Source organism: Carassius gibelio, chromosome A21, assembly GCF_023724105.1.
Source record: "Carassius gibelio isolate Cgi1373 ecotype wild population from Czech Republic chromosome A21, carGib1.2-hapl.c, whole genome shotgun sequence".
NCBI classification, from domain to species: Eukaryota; Metazoa; Chordata; class Actinopteri; order Cypriniformes; family Cyprinidae; genus Carassius; species Carassius gibelio.
Window position 1 is genome coordinate 1,332,766 of NC_068391.1, and position 15,838 is coordinate 1,348,603.

The following is a 15,838-nucleotide window of genomic DNA, read 5'->3' on the forward strand; positions in this document are numbered from 1 at the left end:
CATGTTTTGTTTCCATAGCAACTGCATCTCTGTGCTCTTGAAACATGTGCCGAGCTTAATGTAACGCTAAAATAAACCTCTGAGCTATAAACATAATTTCTGTCTGTCGTATTTTATTTAGGGATGCACCAAAAGTTTCCTTTTCCATCTCTGTCCATTTCTGCCAATTTCAGGCAAAGAAACAAAAGCATTGCTTTAACTGATCTGTTTACTAAACTAATGCTAAAATCAACCGAAAAATGTGTGAAGACGTGACATAAACTTGTATGGAGAAATGTCTATAAACCAAACCAAAGAGACACTGGAAGGGCGTCCTGCAGTTTTCACCAAAATTAAAGCTAATTTAACCTTTTAAAAAGAGACAACATTTAAATATTAGTCTTGTAATTTTGCTGTAGTTGTACTGTAAAATAAAATATGATAAATGATGTTGATATATTATTTTAATGATTGCATACTTATATATGCATGTACATTACAAAATATACAGGTTCAAACTATAAGCATTATAGATTTAAAAAATAAATAGATTTAAACTAAAAACTAAAAGCTCGCTAAAAACTAAAAGCTCCCCCCCCCTTCCCCCCCCCCCCCAACGACTCTGCTCAATGGATGGAGAAAGTGCATTATGTCCAGAGCGCTCGACAGTAAACGGGCCGTTATAACCACTCACTGTGCAGTGTTCTGTCTCTCATGCCGTTAAACTGTTTTAAAGTGCTTCAGTCTCACATCCGGATCAAATTTCACTTCAAAATCAAATGAGCATCAGATAATATGTGTTTTGCATCACAACTGAAGTTTTTAGTGCATAGCTGAAGTATGCAAAATCCCTGCTGACCTTTGACCTGTGCTGCAGGTGTGTGATGAACGGAGACTCTGGAGCAGGGGTGGTGACGGCCCCCCCGCCCACTAACCCCCCTCATAAGGAGCGCTACTTCGACCGTGTGGACGAGAGCAGCCCGGAGTACCAGAGAGAGAGGAACATGGCACCAGACCTGCGGCAGGACTTCAACATGATGGAGCAGCGCAAGAGAGTCTCCATGATCCTGCAGAGTCCCGTAAGAGCACACACACACACACACACACATACACACACACACACACACACAGTCACAGACACACACACGTGTGGTTCTGGTTGTGATTGTGATTGTGTGTCTCAGGCGTTCTGTGACGAGCTGGAGTCTCTGATCCAGGATCAGATGAAGAAGGGGAAGACCCCCACCAGTTTACTGGCTCTGCAGCAGATCGCTGACTTCATGAGCACCAGTGCCCCCCCCATGTACCCCGCAGCCCCCCAGGGAGGCATGGCGGCCCTCAACATGAGTGAGTGTGCAACACCGCACACACAGCAAGGGTTTAAATCATATAATAAATAAGAAGAAAACCGATAAAATAGAAAAGGAATAAAGCAAGCTAGTGTTGGAGACCCTTTGTTAATTGTATAATAAATAAAAAGAAAACAAATAGATAGAATGCAAAAAGATTAGAGAAGCTAGATTTGAAGAAAACAAGCAGTAAATAAATAGTGTCAGTTTGTGATAAAGAATATAATTAGAAGAGAGAAAGATGGAACCATTAAATATTATATAAAAAAAAAAAAATATATATATATATATATAAGAGCTGCAACTAACGATAATTTTTTCTGTCGACTAATCTAACGATTATTTTTATTACAATAAATAATTAATCTAATGTTCTTTTTTTAATTAGCTAATGAATCCTTTGGAGAACTTTAAAAAAAATATAAGTACAACTTCTAATATAATATTTCAACCTTTATTCATTTTCAACCAATGTGGTTGAAGTTTTTACAGTATAAAATAAGAGGAAAAGAAAATTATTTTACTATGGTAAATATGAGTTTATGATAGCGTTTATAATTAAACCACAGTAGCCATAAATTTACAGTTGTCTGAGACGTCATGAAATGTTCTTTAGAATCACAAACCATAAAATGTAGTCAGGGTTCTGCTGTGGTTTAGCTTGGTTTCCAGAGATCTGGAGCTGATTCGGGGTAGCTCGGTGGTTTGTGACTGTTGTCTCGCGGCGCGCCGTCTTTTCAGGGGCCGTTCACATATCACGTCATTTCCAATATAGGCGCGCAATAAGTGCGCTCTTAATGAAAGCGGCACGGTCGCGACGCACTCTTTTTTTTTTTCCAGGCGTGTCCGCACCGCATCGAGTTAAAAACATCTCAACTTTTCAGAATGCCGCAAAGCAAGAATATCAGACCTGAAGCAGGAAGTTGGTCACCAGATCACGCGGTAACCAGTTAAACCGTAACACCGGAGAGTGCCAAGATGTGTTCCTCTGAGGTGCTCGTGCATCGCAGTTGTGCTGCCGTGGTTCACCATATCGGTTTTGCAAAGGGAACAACGAGCCATTTTATTTGTCCTCTGTTTAAAGTATTCCTATACTTTTGATAACAGTGGTCTCTGTTTTTGTGATAGAATGCAACTTTCTCCATTCCCAGTATCCCATTACGCGAGATGTAAACAAACAGTGTGACGCGTCGACGCATTTCACGCACGTCGACGTATTTTTGTAGTTGACGATGACGTCGACGCGTTGTTGCAGCACTAATTTATATATATATAAATTATTTATATATATTCCATTTTTATTTTAGTTATTTTTAGTTTTTTTTATTTGTTATTTTTTTTAATGTGATTTTAAAATACTAGATTGAAATATACATTTTAAAAATATATTGTTGTTCAATTTAAACAATTAAAATTAGAAATGCTGAATTTAAATACTGTGTGTGTCTCTTTCTGTGTCTGTCTGTGTTTCTCTGTGTGTGTGTGTGTGTGTGTGTGTGTTTCTCTCTCTGTGTGTGTCTCTCTCTGTGTGTGTGTCCGTCTGTGTCTCTCTGTGTGTGTGTGTGTGTGTGTGTGTGTTCAGGTTTGGGGATGGTGACTCCAGTGAATGATCTGAGAGGTTCAGACTCCATCGCTTATGAGAAAGGAGAGAAGCTCTTGCGCTGTAAACTCGCTGCATTTTACCGCCTGACCGACCTCTTCAGCTGGTCTCAGCTCATCTACAACCACCTGACGGTGAGCGTGTCACAAATACATACACGTTACATGTGAGAACTCCAGTCAAACCTCTCTTCCTGTGTCTCCTCAGGTCCGGCTCAACTCTGAACAGGAGCGTTTTCTGATTGTGCCTTTCGGGCTTCTGTACAGTGAAGTCACTGCCTCCAGTTTGGTAACCCGGCCTTCAGATGATAACGGCTGACAGACATTATCCTGCAGTGTGTTTCTTCTGTATTGAGCAGGATTGTGTGTGTCCTCAGGTGAAGGTTGACCTGCAGGGGGAGATCGTGGACCGAGGCAGCACTAATCTGGGAGTAAATCAGGCCGGATTCACCCTCCACTCCTCCATCTACGCTGCTCGACCCGACGTCAAGTGCATCGTGCACATCCACACAGCCGCTGGCGCCGCGGTAACAATTATATCATCATTTACATTTTATGATATTATATTTGTAGCAATAGCCAAAAAAAACATTGTATGGGGTAAAAGTAATATATTCCATGAATATATCACGATATATCACGTAAATATATCAAAACTTAATTTTTTATTTGTTATATGCATTGCTAAGTGTTCATTTGAACTACTCTAAAGATGATTTTCTCAATATTTAGATTTTTTTTGCTCCCTCAGATTCCAGATTTTCAAATACACTTTAAAATATTTAATAATGTACTTTTGTCTGTTATTATATTTTGAGGTGTATTTTGTCTCATTTTGGATTAATAAACAAATTAAGAAATGAATGAATGAATAAAAATACAATGAAATGAGCACATTTATTAAATTGAGTTTATCAAAATTAGACATTAAATATTTTGAAATATTTTTTCTATTTTTAATTTTAATCTTACATTTTTTTCAGTTTTTGTCATTATTTTACTGTTATATTTTAGTTACCTTAGTAATTCAACTTAAACTTAACAGAAGTTAGAAATTTTGCCTTGGCAACTAACAGAATTACTTTTTTAATTCATTTATTATTTAACAGACGTGTATTAGTGGACAAAATTAAATTATGAAATATTATATATAATAAATAAATAGTGCAAAATGTATTTATTCATGAATTTATTAAAGTTCATTAAAATCAAATGAGACATCGAAAAAATGCACATCAAAATTAATGTATTAAATATATATAAAATGTATATTTAAATAAAATACAATGAAATAAGAATATAAATAAATTTGCAATAAATAAAGTTTGCACTATTTATTTAAACATGTATTTTAATTAATAATTTATTAAACTTTATTAATATGAAATAAGACAAAATTTGCCTCAAAATACAGTAGTTACATTTTGTAATATTATAGGAAATAAGAAAATATATTATTTTATTTTTTTATAGAAAAAAAAAATGTAGGCCATAAATGTTGCAATGAATTATAAGTATTTTGCACTCTTAATCTCTCATTGTATTTCTTTTTATTGATTTTAAAGTTCATTAAAATGAAATGAGACATCAAATGCACCTCGAAATATTCTACTATAAAATATTTTATTCAATAAAATAAGAGCATAAATAGTACAAACTGCATTTATTTAAGTGCAACATTTGATGTTTTATTTTAATTTCGTCTGATTTAGTCATATTAAGAGTTTAATATTCTGCGTTCCAGGTGTCTGCAATGAAGTGTGGTCTGCTGCCCATTTCCCCCGAGGCTCTGTCTCTGGGCGAGGTTTCATACCACGATTACCACGGTATCCTGGTGGACGAGGAGGAGAGCGTCCTCATACAGAAGAACCTGGGGCCCAAGAGCAAGGTACCACAAATACACATCTGATGTTAAAACACAATGCCAGAAAGTGATGAATCAAATGCATGTCCAAAACAAACTCAAAAAGGTCTGACGATCACTGTGAAAACAGACTGGATATTAAAGAGGTTGAGTATATTTAGTTGGAATTTATAATGGTTTGTGTGTTCAGGTGTTGATTTTGAGGAATCACGGTCTGGTGTCTGTCGGAGAAACAGTCGAAGAGGCGTTTTACTACATTCACAACCTGGTCACAGCCTGCGAGATTCAGGTAACCCTCCACTTAAACATACTCTAAAACATGATTGATGGAGAATCAAGTAAAGCTGAGCTGCTTCCGTCCAGGAAGAGTTCATCTGGAGATATCACTGACCTTACTCTGACCTTTACTCGATCACAATCAGGAGAGATCTGAGTCGAGCTGAAGCTGTGTAGCTGGACGCTAATGTTTTGTGGTCTGAAATTACAGGTGCGCACCCTCGCCAGCGCAGGAGGTCCTAACAACCTAATAATGTTGGACCCGAGCAAGTATAAATCCCGTCCTCCGCACCTCGAGCCGCTCGGAGACGGGTCCAGCTCACACCCCAAGTGGCAGATCGGGGAGCAGGAGTTTGAGGCTATGATGAGGATGCTGGATAATCTGGTAGGTCAGAGGTCAGACTCTTCTCTCTGTGTTTGATTCGAGATGTGACGTGCGTCTCTCTCTGCAGGGATACAGGACGGGTTATCCGTACCGCTGCCCTGCGCTGCGTGATAAAGCAAAGAAGTACAGTGATGTTGAGACTCCCCCTTCAGCCACGGGTTACTCGTACGCCGAGGACAGTGACTCGGGTGTGCGCTCCCCGTTAAAGCACAGCTTCCAGCGGCAGCCGCGGGACAAGACTCGCTGGCTAGCCTCCGAATCTGCAGAAGAGGGGCAGGAGGGCAGCGCTAGCCCCAAGGCGAAGACTAAGGTGTGGACGAACATTACACACGATCACGTCAAACCCTTGCTGCAGTCTCTCTCGTCCGGTGTCTGCGTGCCAAGCTGTATTACCAACTGCTTGGTCTGTGCCAACCTTATTGTTCATAGTTCAGAAACGTAGCGCTACAGAGCTAGCGAGGGCAGCTGGTTAGCACCCCGACACCGAGGCACACAAAACACTCATTTAAGGAGTTTTGGGTGTGTTTTTCTTCCTCTCCAGTGTTTTGGGCGGCTGATTTCTTAAGGCAGAGCTAACATTTATTTACCTTTAATTTACTCTTAATTAACCTTATTTAAAAAATGAATGGATAACACCATCATGGGTTATTATAGTTAGCAAAAATGTAAAATACGTTGCTTGAAATAAGTCACATTTAAAATAAACTATTTAAAAAACTTGAAAATATTTTATTTTAGCTGGTTGACATTTCTTGAAGCTACTATAACGAACATAAAAATTTATAAAAAATATAAAGATATATATATATATATATATATATATATATATATATATATATATATATATATATATATATATATATATATATATATATATATATATATATATAAAAACTATTAAAAATGACAAAATGCACAAAAAGATTGCTAAAATTTTAATGAAAACACAAAATATTAATTATAAATATTATTAAAAACTGTAATAGTATTTTAATAGAAATGCAGTTTTTAAATATGCAACACAAATTAGGCATTATCTAATGAAATATTCTCTAATTTGCATTAATTTCCATAACCGAAATCTGAGGATTGGATAAAGCCAGGTTCATTTAAATTTGTTGAGTTATTAGTTGAAGCTGTTTATTGAGGGGATTTTGGATTTAGCTTTTTTTCATCATTACATGAATCAGAAAATACTGTCGAGCCAAAAAAAAAGAAAAAAAAATCCCTTCAGTAAAAACCTTCAGAATAAAGATATAGGAGTACAACTGTAAATTTTGGTGTAAGTGTTACTAGACTGGAGAAAGAAAACACTGAAATTGAAATCTACAGATGCGCACAGATAAAGTGATAAAAACCGAAAACATAAAAGTGTATCTTGGACCAGTTGTGAACAGCCAAAATATCAAAATGGACCGAAACAGACCGTGTCGGGGTTCTTTCCAGCTGCTCAGTGCATGCTGTGTTGCATGGTTGATCAGATGCATTGTGGGTGTTCCCCTGGAGGACCAGGAGGGCGTGGCATGTGTAAAGTGGGTGTGGCTAATCCCTTCAGCAGCTGCTATTGGTTTTCCCCCGTTTCTGTTGTTGTTTGTTTCAGTTATTGCTTTATTTCGCATCTTTTGTAAGCGTTTTAATGGATCTGTTAACTCCATTTAACGTCTCTTCAGAGCTTTTTCAGAATGAATTTTAAGAGAGCCGTTTGTTTTCACTACAGTAGACTTACAGTACAGACTTTTATGCTTTTTAGTAAAAAGCCAGTCTTCATGTCTGGCTTCAGAAGCTTTTAAGTGAATTTAGCATATTTATATGACTATATTTTTTAAGATAATAGTCTCTAGATGTAGTGTTTTATATTAAAATACTGCCAAGAGAATAACTCAATCAGATTTTAAGGAAATATCAGAGGTTTTTCTGGTCTGCTTATGATGTTGCTTGGCTTTTGATGACTCCATGTTCTTCAAAACATTTGTGTTGGCTTTTTAATTTCTGTTCTTTGTGTAATGAGTTTCCTGGTCTTTCTCCTGAATTGGATTGACATTTTCTTGAACTCTTCCCGTGCATGAATGTGTTATAACTTTCAAATGTCAAAATCATGATCCAAAAAACAAAAGGAGAAGCCTTGGTTGATGAGCGGTTGTTAACTCTCCGAACGATTGTCTCTAGTTTGGGGAGAGCGTGTTGTGTTGTGGGGCTCTAATCGTGATCAGTGAGTATTTCATGTTTACCTGTTCATCCCATGTGCCCCGATTCTCCATCACTTTTGGTTCCGTGATTAAAGCTTTATATCATTTTGGTTAAGGCAAGTAACTCATGCTGTTCTTACCCAGACCAAACGCCAACTAGCTTCGCTTTGAAAATATTTAGTACTTGCTGACCATCTGGACATCTTTATTTGTAATTTAAAGTCCATTAACTCCATGCATCAGAGCTTTGAGGAAACCTCTCAAACTTTAAGCTGAAACCTGTGTGTGTGTGTGTGTGTGTGTGTGTGTGTGTGTGGTCCGAGCGGTCCATACAGAAGTGACTAAAACTGTAATTCATCGGCCGGCCGCTTGAGGCTGGCTGCAAAAGAGAGTCAATCCCATAGACTCCCCATGTTAAAATACGCAACTTTACAGCAGGGAAAAACATGTTTACAGCTTGGTGCAAAAACATATTTTGGTCTAAATAGCTAATTTTGCCCTTCATTACAACTGTGAGGGGGGTGTATATTTTTAATAACTCATCCGTTTAATTATATTAAGCCTTAAAGTTCTGCATTGTTAAGGGCGTGGCCACTTGAGTGACAGGTGGATTGATAGGTGGGTGTGGCTTCAGCAACTAGCTCCCGCCTTTTTGCCTATTTTTGACGCACGGTGACGCGCCACCAAGATGGCTCCGCCCCATTCCGCCCACTTTTGGTTTAAAAAAACTCTCTTTGGAAACCTATGGGTGCCGTCACGGACACTACGTCCATGTTTTCATACAGTCTGTGGTGTGGTCCTGTTACACTAGCTGAAGGGGTTTTCTAATCACGAGAACAGCTTCTATCTCCACCTCACACCCTCTTCCCTCATGATCCATCATCCTCTTAAATATTCTGTTGTTCTCTATCTGTGCTCTTCTTTCTTTTCTTTTAGCCTTTTCTCTCCTTACTATACGCCCAACAGCAGAATCAATGATGATGAGGATAGTGGCTGCTATTTCACTGATGTTAAATATAGATTATAGAGATGTATAATCAAATTTATAATGTGGTGATTGGCAATACATACAGATTCCAAGTGGTGTAATATTAAGTTTATCTTAAGATAAGAATTTGACTTTTTGAATTCATAATTTGTGTGTTATTGTGACGCACGAGGAGTTTTTAAATTACCCGAAGCAAATTGTACATCATCATTGGTGCGTTGCTCAGTGGACTATTATAATTGACCAGTTATGTTTGTGTTTGAGGGGCATGATTGCACCATTTGTATTTTTAATTTGAGTTTTTATTTGAGGTTTTCTTTAGTTTTGGTTGATTTTTAATGTCTCTGCTTTGATGATTTCAGTGGACTAAGGAGGACAGTCTCCGGCAGGCTGCTGTGGCCAATCAGTTCGTCCCGCTGAACACCAACCCCAAAGAGGTCCAAGAGATGCGCAACAAGGTATCGTGTAGATTTAAGACATTTCACTGATGACAACACAGGAATGGTTCTCCCAGAAATGTAGGATTGCATCAGTGTGTCATCAACGGATGCTCTGCAGTGAATGGGTGCCGTCAGAATGAGAGTCTGATAAAAACATCACAATAATCCACAGCACTCCAGTCCTTCAGTGAACATCTGGAGAAGACAAAACCTGAAACACATCCAGCATTAAGATGATTTTAACTCAAACACATAGTGTCTATAATCCATAATAACACTTCCTCCAGTGAAAAAGTGTTCTGGTCTGAATCAGGAGAGAAATCAAGCAGCGTTTAAACAGATCTAAACTAATAAGTGGCTGGATTTCTTTTTTTTTTATTTTTTTTTACTGATGCAATGCTACATTTCTCCAAATATCAAAACATTTTCAGCAAACTCTAATTTCTGAATGAACTATTTCTCTAATTGTATTGACCGTGTTTTTTCCGTCCTCAGATCCGTGAGCAGAACCTGCAGGACAAAAAGACGGCAGGTCCACAGTCGCAGGTGCTCACAGGTGCCGTAGTTGACCGCTCCTATGTCCAGGTGAGTCCTCACACTTCTCCTCTTCCCATTAGATCCAGCACGTTCTGTTCCCGTGTGTGTAAACCTTGAACTGTGTCTCTTGACCCCAGAGAGTGACTCTATGGGACGTGAGAACAGCACACGACCAGTAAGCCACAGCTGGGTCCATTTTCATTCATTTTGATTGGTTTGCAGTGCCATGTTTGCCCTTTTTCTTCCATTTTGTTGGATTCATTGATTATAATCGAAACTTAACAGGATGATACTGTTGTGGAATTACTCTTAACACATGCAATAATAATTCTGCATGTCTCTCATGATGTTTGCTGACCCTAGCTGCCAATGTATTACCATCTTGAGTTTTATTAAAAGTAATTAATTATTTATTTATTTTTAGTAGTTCTGGAAGTTATTTTTCCTTTGTTGATTTTCCCCCTAAAAATATTTATTTTTTTAAAACAAGTTAAAAGTGTTTGTTTATTTATTTTTATTTTATTATAATTTTTTTTTAATAAGCTCTGTGCTGGGATTTTGCGTTCCAGCAGAAATAACAATGGTTTTATAATAAAAGGTGAATACAGATTTAAGTGTGCGTCAGGTCCAGCCTCTTATTGGATGACACCCTGTTGAACTCTTTAACTCTTGATTTTCTGTTGTGAATGTACACCGCTGAACCTGTGCTTGTCTCTATCCTCTGTTGTCCTGCAGGGGGAGCTAGTGACCGCGTCTAAAGCCATCATTGAGAAGGAGTACCAACCTCGCGTCGTGGTCAGTAAAACTGGACCCAACCCCTTCAACAAGCTCACAGACCAGGAGCTGGACGAGTATCGCAAGGAAGTGGAGCTCAAACAGAGAGGAACAGAAGGTAAAAGCACACAAATACTGTCCAATCAACACACTTCTCCTCACAGAAACTGATGCGGATGCAAACAATGAGCTGTGATGAGATATATATGTTTATATGCATCCTCAAAAGTGTATTTATTGCTCGCCAAGGCTGCATTTATTTGATCAAAAATACAGTTAAAATGTGAAATATTATTACAATTTGTAAAAACAGTTTTCTGTGTTAAAGTTGATAATTATTCTTTATTTTTAATCTGAGCAATTGTATGAGCACAAGTAATGTCGGCCAAACAAATGAGCTTTTTGTGCCAAGTTTTGGATATATTGTGCGTGAATCCTGCGCAGTCCTCCAGCGCCCTCCTCTGGTCTGGAGAGAAACTGTTGTACTGCATTCAGCACAGGTCGAAGGAGTCCAGACTCCAGACGTCACATCCACACAGGACAACGATGATCCACAGGCCACTGCGACCCCCCCGCCCTCCACAATCCCCAGCCGGGGGACGGAGTCGGGTCGGGACAGCCCTGTAGATCCTCCAGGATCCCCTCACAAGGAGTTCCACTCGGCCGTGCTCCGAGCTCTGGGCTGTGATGAGTGTGAGCCGTCTGCAGGTATCTCCTGTGGAAGCAGCTCTCTCTGGGTTCACTCTCACTTCACTGGGCTCTTTCTTTCTTCCTGCCTCTCGCTGTCCCTGGTTTTGAACCTTGGTGGTCCAGTACACCTGTCTGTATCCATCCCACCCACTACAGTCTCGGTCCTGCACTGAAGCTCCCCCGCGGGCTCCTCGCTGTCCTCTGAAGTGGGAATGATGCTCTTTATTAAACCTGTCTGGAGCGTCTCTGAATCTGAACCGGTTTCGACTCAATGTTGATGTGCTGTTGGTGAAACTCCGTCTCTTTGTTTCATGGTGCTTCGGTGGTTTTCCTTTTTACTTTATAATGCAATGAAACATTACTGTTATAAGGTTATATCAATAAACTATAATATACTGTTATCATATGATTTTATTAAATCGGAAAGAATCAAATTTATATAATCTATTCAGAAAATTGTTTTTCTTCTATCATTAATATACTGTTTTAAATATTTTGATTTGGTATTAAATTTATATAATCCATTTTTAATTTTATAAATCATTTTGTTTATTTTTGTTAATTTTGTTTGTCAATTTGAAGTATCATCAGTATACTATAATGGTTTTTAGTAATATGCTGGATCTATTTTCATTTTATTGTTTTTAGTATCTTTAATATTTTTATTAATACTTTAAATTAGTGTTTATTTTTAAATTATTGATTTTAGTTAATTTTAATCATTTATGTGTTTGTCATTTTGGTTTTACACACACACACACACACACACACACACACACACACACACACACACACACACACACACACATATATATATATATATATATATATATATATATATATATTATTTATATATTATTTTTATTTTATTTTTGTTTTATTTTTGTTTATTTTAGTAATTTTATGTTTCTATATTTTATTAAATGTATTTTTTTATTCTTTTTTTTGTTTTATTATGTAAATGTGGCCCTGGCAACTAACTGAAATAAAATGTTTGTTAGTTTTTTGGGGTTTAGTTCATGGTGATTGAGTTAGATGTTATCAGATCTGTATTGAATCATTGCTGATATATTTGATCACTGTTTATGCTTCTGTCTCCTGAAAGAGTGCATTACTCGGCTCAGTTTGACACATTTGATCATATTCACATGCATTGCACTGGTTTTCTTCCCCTTCAGTCCGTGTCTATGAGGGCTTTGGTATTATCCACTTTTGCAGCATGTCCCTTACTTCCTTGAAATGTTTCTGGTGTTTTGATGCCAGATGGGTGTATTTGAGCAGGTTTCTGATCTGTAAGATGCTTGTGTTCTCTGTAGATCAGACACCGGAGACTGAAGAGGAGAATGCTCTGAGCTCACCTGTGCGTGTGGAGGAAGGTACGAGCCCACACTAATGACTAATGTGTGTCTCTGTTCGGTACTTAACACTTTTAGACATTTATCACTGTGTGTAATAACAGACCAAAGGGTATGCATTCATGTTTTGTTTTTGTTTACCCTCATAATTATACAAGAATCTGGCTTGACACTGATGTTAGCATGACAGCTGATTTTAATGGAAGATAAATGACAAAAAAAAAAATTATTCTTAAGAATAATTTTAAAGCTCGGGTAAAAAAAAAAAAAAGTAAATTTTTTTTTTTTTTTTTTTTTTTTTTTTTTTTAGGAATCAAATTTTTTTTTTCGGTTTTATTCTACCCTCTTGGTCTTTATTACTGTGGATTACACCCACTTGATAAAAATAGGAGCTGTTATGTTGAGATTATATAATAAACAGTGCTTTATATCTGGGTATGCACCAACATTTTCACCTTTTTGACATTGATGCCAATAATTAATGAGAATTATTTTAATAATAATAGGCCAATAGTATATATTTATATTATATGCCTTTTAAAAAAAAAAACATGTAAAACAGTTAAATTGAATATAATTTTTTCTTTAATTCAGGTGTAATCCATTCTCAGAAATGCATCGTCTGTCTTAAATGTCCTCGTTCATTCTTCATGCTCATTTCTCTGGGGTCTTTAAGAATGGCTCAGCACCGTTCTTTACTTCCAGTGCTCTGTGTCTCTCTTCAGGGTTTCTGTTAGTTTCTTTCTAATTTAACGCAGTGGCTTTGATTTGATCTGCATAGACATTCATTCTCTCTCTACTTGTGCTTTTTCTTCTTCGTGGCTGCATCACAATCAGGAGATGGAAATGCAAAAGAGTACCTGTTACCATAGTAAGTACCCCACCACACACACACACACACACACGCTTGATTCTTCTGTCCCGCTGCACGCCTTCAGCTCACTCCTCTGCTGTCGAACTCTCATCTTCTGTCATGTTCCTCTGGGCTTCATCTGTTGTGAGGGATGATCCGCTCCAGTAGAGATGTACACCGCAAACGGCACGAAACACATTTAGCTTGTATAATGTGAATGATTTTTATCCAGATTTGATTGGATGTTAATCGTATAGAGTTTTACATTATTAGTTAATTTTACTTTTCAGTAATGTCACCACTCAAAAGAAGACAAAAAAAGTAAATAAAAATAAGTCACATAAGGAGGAGGTCAATAGAATGTTATGACTTTTTTTAAATAGATAGAATTCCATAAAATAACATTTTAAATTTGTATAATTTCAAGTAAAAAACAACCACATAAATTCATACAAGGAGGAGGTTAATAAATGTAACAAATAAATAGAAATCCTTAAAATAACATTTAACTGACTGATTTGAACAAGTTTTGCTTTGATGTAATATGACACAGATTTAAATAGTTTTAAGTTGTTTTAAATAAAATGTAAAAAAAAACCCAACTTAATATTTACTTGAAAAAAAATGTATAGAAAATTTTTAATTTTTAGAAATTTTAATGTAATTTTTTTTAATCATAAGAGAAAGTAAAAAAAAAAGAAGTATTTTTCAGTTTTAATGCAAAAAGGAATGTATGTTATAAAGCATTATAAGCAGTTGTGACCAAAGTTAAAATGCATTCAAATATTTGCAGTTTCTTGTTACGTCTGGAATTGATTGGTTGTCGTTTACTGCATTAAACTTAAGGTGTAACAATGAATAGATGAATGTTATAGTCTTGTTCTGTCAAAATCAATGCAATACAAATCTTGATTAATGTATTAAAAATACTTCCTTATAAATGATTCCTGTTACCTCCACAGAGAGACAGCAGGAGCAGACGTTTAAAGACGAGAGTGACGACGCCACTTTAAAACAGAACCTCCCCGATCTGACCCCCGACGATGTCTTCGAAGACTCCGCCCTCCCTGCAGAAGACCCCGCCCCCGAGGAGACAGACCCCGCCCCTAAGTCAGAAGGGGAGGAGCCTGTGACAGGGGAAGACGTGGCTGGTGATCAGGGCAGCGACGAATCGTCCAACAAATCCCCGTCAAAGAAGAAAAAGTTTCACACCCCGTCGTTCCTTAAGAAAAACAAAAAGAAGTCTGAAACCCAGTGAGGAAGCTTTTCTCCGGCAATAACGCGGTCGAAATCGATTTGTTTTTGTACCATGTTCACATTTAGCGTATCAATCTTTTTTTAATTAAAGCCTCTAAAGATCGTTTTTATTCTTTTAATAAATGCTTGCTGAAGTGCACTTTAAAGTGCGTCTCGTTAAGCATCTTCAACACGTCTGTTTTTATAAACCACTACAATGTATCGTCGCAAATGTATCCGATGTTACTGTTCGAGGAAATGAATTAATGAAAGACTTCCTCCTGGTGTTTAACGGGAATCTTTGCTATGCTGCATGTTCACCAGTTTCAGATCGCATCTTTAAACGCCTCGAGAGAAATGTGTTTAATAGCAATGAAAATAAAGCCATATTGAAAAATTTTACTCATTAAGAATTAAATTTTTTTTTTTTTTTTTTGGACTAAATGATTTCCTGTTGTAACACACACAAAAAAAAAAACACATGAAAAGATTGTTTTAAAACTAGCTGTGACTTTCGTCCTGAATTAAAACGAGTGACTTCTTTTTGCTTTTATATATTCATTTTTAGTTGTTTTTTTTAGCTGTAGGTGGTTTAGTTTTGTTGTAAATGACACTATTGAATGTCTTGTGTGAACAGCTGATGATGATGATGATGATGATGATGATGATGATGATTCGTACAAACACTGTTAAAATATTTACTCAACAGTCCTGAATAATAAAGTAATAATCTTCAAAAACGGACGTCTGGATCCAGCATCTCTGAGTGAATCTCACAAAGAAGCATTAGATTTATATTACAGCCCAAATTTAGAAGAAAAAACAAGCATAAAGTAACCCATTTATTAGACCATGAATGCATATACTGTAAATAGTCTAATATCCTCATTACAAAAATAAAATCATGAAAATCATATACCATTTAACATTTATTATAATCCGTATACATTTAGGACAACAAATACTTACATTATGTATACTTGTTGCAAATATGCTATATACTTTTACTGTATTGGAGTAATATGTTTTTTTTATAGTTCATATTTCACCCCAAATTATTATTATTATTATTCTTTTTAATAAAAAGTATTTTTAAGACCCTAATATTTTTTACCCCCTCTTATTTCACATTTTATATTGAAACCATCATCACCATAATGCATTAATATCCACTTTGCTGTAATACGATTATGGAAATAAAAAAATTAATACTTCTAAAAATACTTTTTTTTTTTTTTTTTGCAGTTATGAAAAAATACATATATACAATATATGTTATTATTTTATAAAAAAAACTAATGGTAATGGATGTATGGACATTTTATTT

The 15,838-nt window shown here is 36.5% G+C and overlaps 1 protein-coding gene across 11 annotated transcripts in view; it reads left to right on the forward strand.

Moving 5' to 3' along the window:
• The window catches only part of LOC127941565 (alpha-adducin), a 190,907-nt gene extending 175,652 nt beyond the window's left edge, over window positions 1-15,255 (forward strand). The window contains exons 2-17 of one of the 11 annotated variants that reach the window (XM_052536758.1): window positions 857-1,058; window positions 1,164-1,326; window positions 2,911-3,062; window positions 3,136-3,216; window positions 3,305-3,454; window positions 4,672-4,815; window positions 4,982-5,080; window positions 5,279-5,452; window positions 5,520-5,762; window positions 8,989-9,084; window positions 9,562-9,651; window positions 10,339-10,495; window positions 10,873-11,085; window positions 12,384-12,443; window positions 13,260-13,293; window positions 14,238-15,255. In XM_052536758.1, coding sequence (XP_052392718.1) covers window positions 864-1,058; window positions 1,164-1,326; window positions 2,911-3,062; window positions 3,136-3,216; window positions 3,305-3,454; window positions 4,672-4,815; window positions 4,982-5,080; window positions 5,279-5,452; window positions 5,520-5,762; window positions 8,989-9,084; window positions 9,562-9,651; window positions 10,339-10,495; window positions 10,873-11,085; window positions 12,384-12,443; window positions 13,260-13,293; window position 14,238 — 2,052 coding nt within the window. In that variant the 5' untranslated portion in view covers window positions 857-863 and the 3' untranslated portion in view covers window positions 14,239-15,255. Of the gene's footprint in view, window positions 1-856; window positions 1,059-1,163; window positions 1,327-2,910; window positions 3,063-3,135; window positions 3,217-3,304; window positions 3,455-4,671; window positions 4,816-4,981; window positions 5,081-5,278; window positions 5,453-5,519; window positions 5,856-8,988; window positions 9,085-9,561; window positions 9,652-10,338; window positions 10,496-10,821; window positions 11,086-12,383; window positions 12,444-13,259; window positions 13,295-14,237 lie in introns of those variants that run through there. The other 10 variants (XM_052536754.1, XM_052536756.1, XM_052536751.1 and 7 more) reach the window with 10 other exon arrangements.
• Window positions 15,256-15,838: the final 583 nt, after the last annotated feature.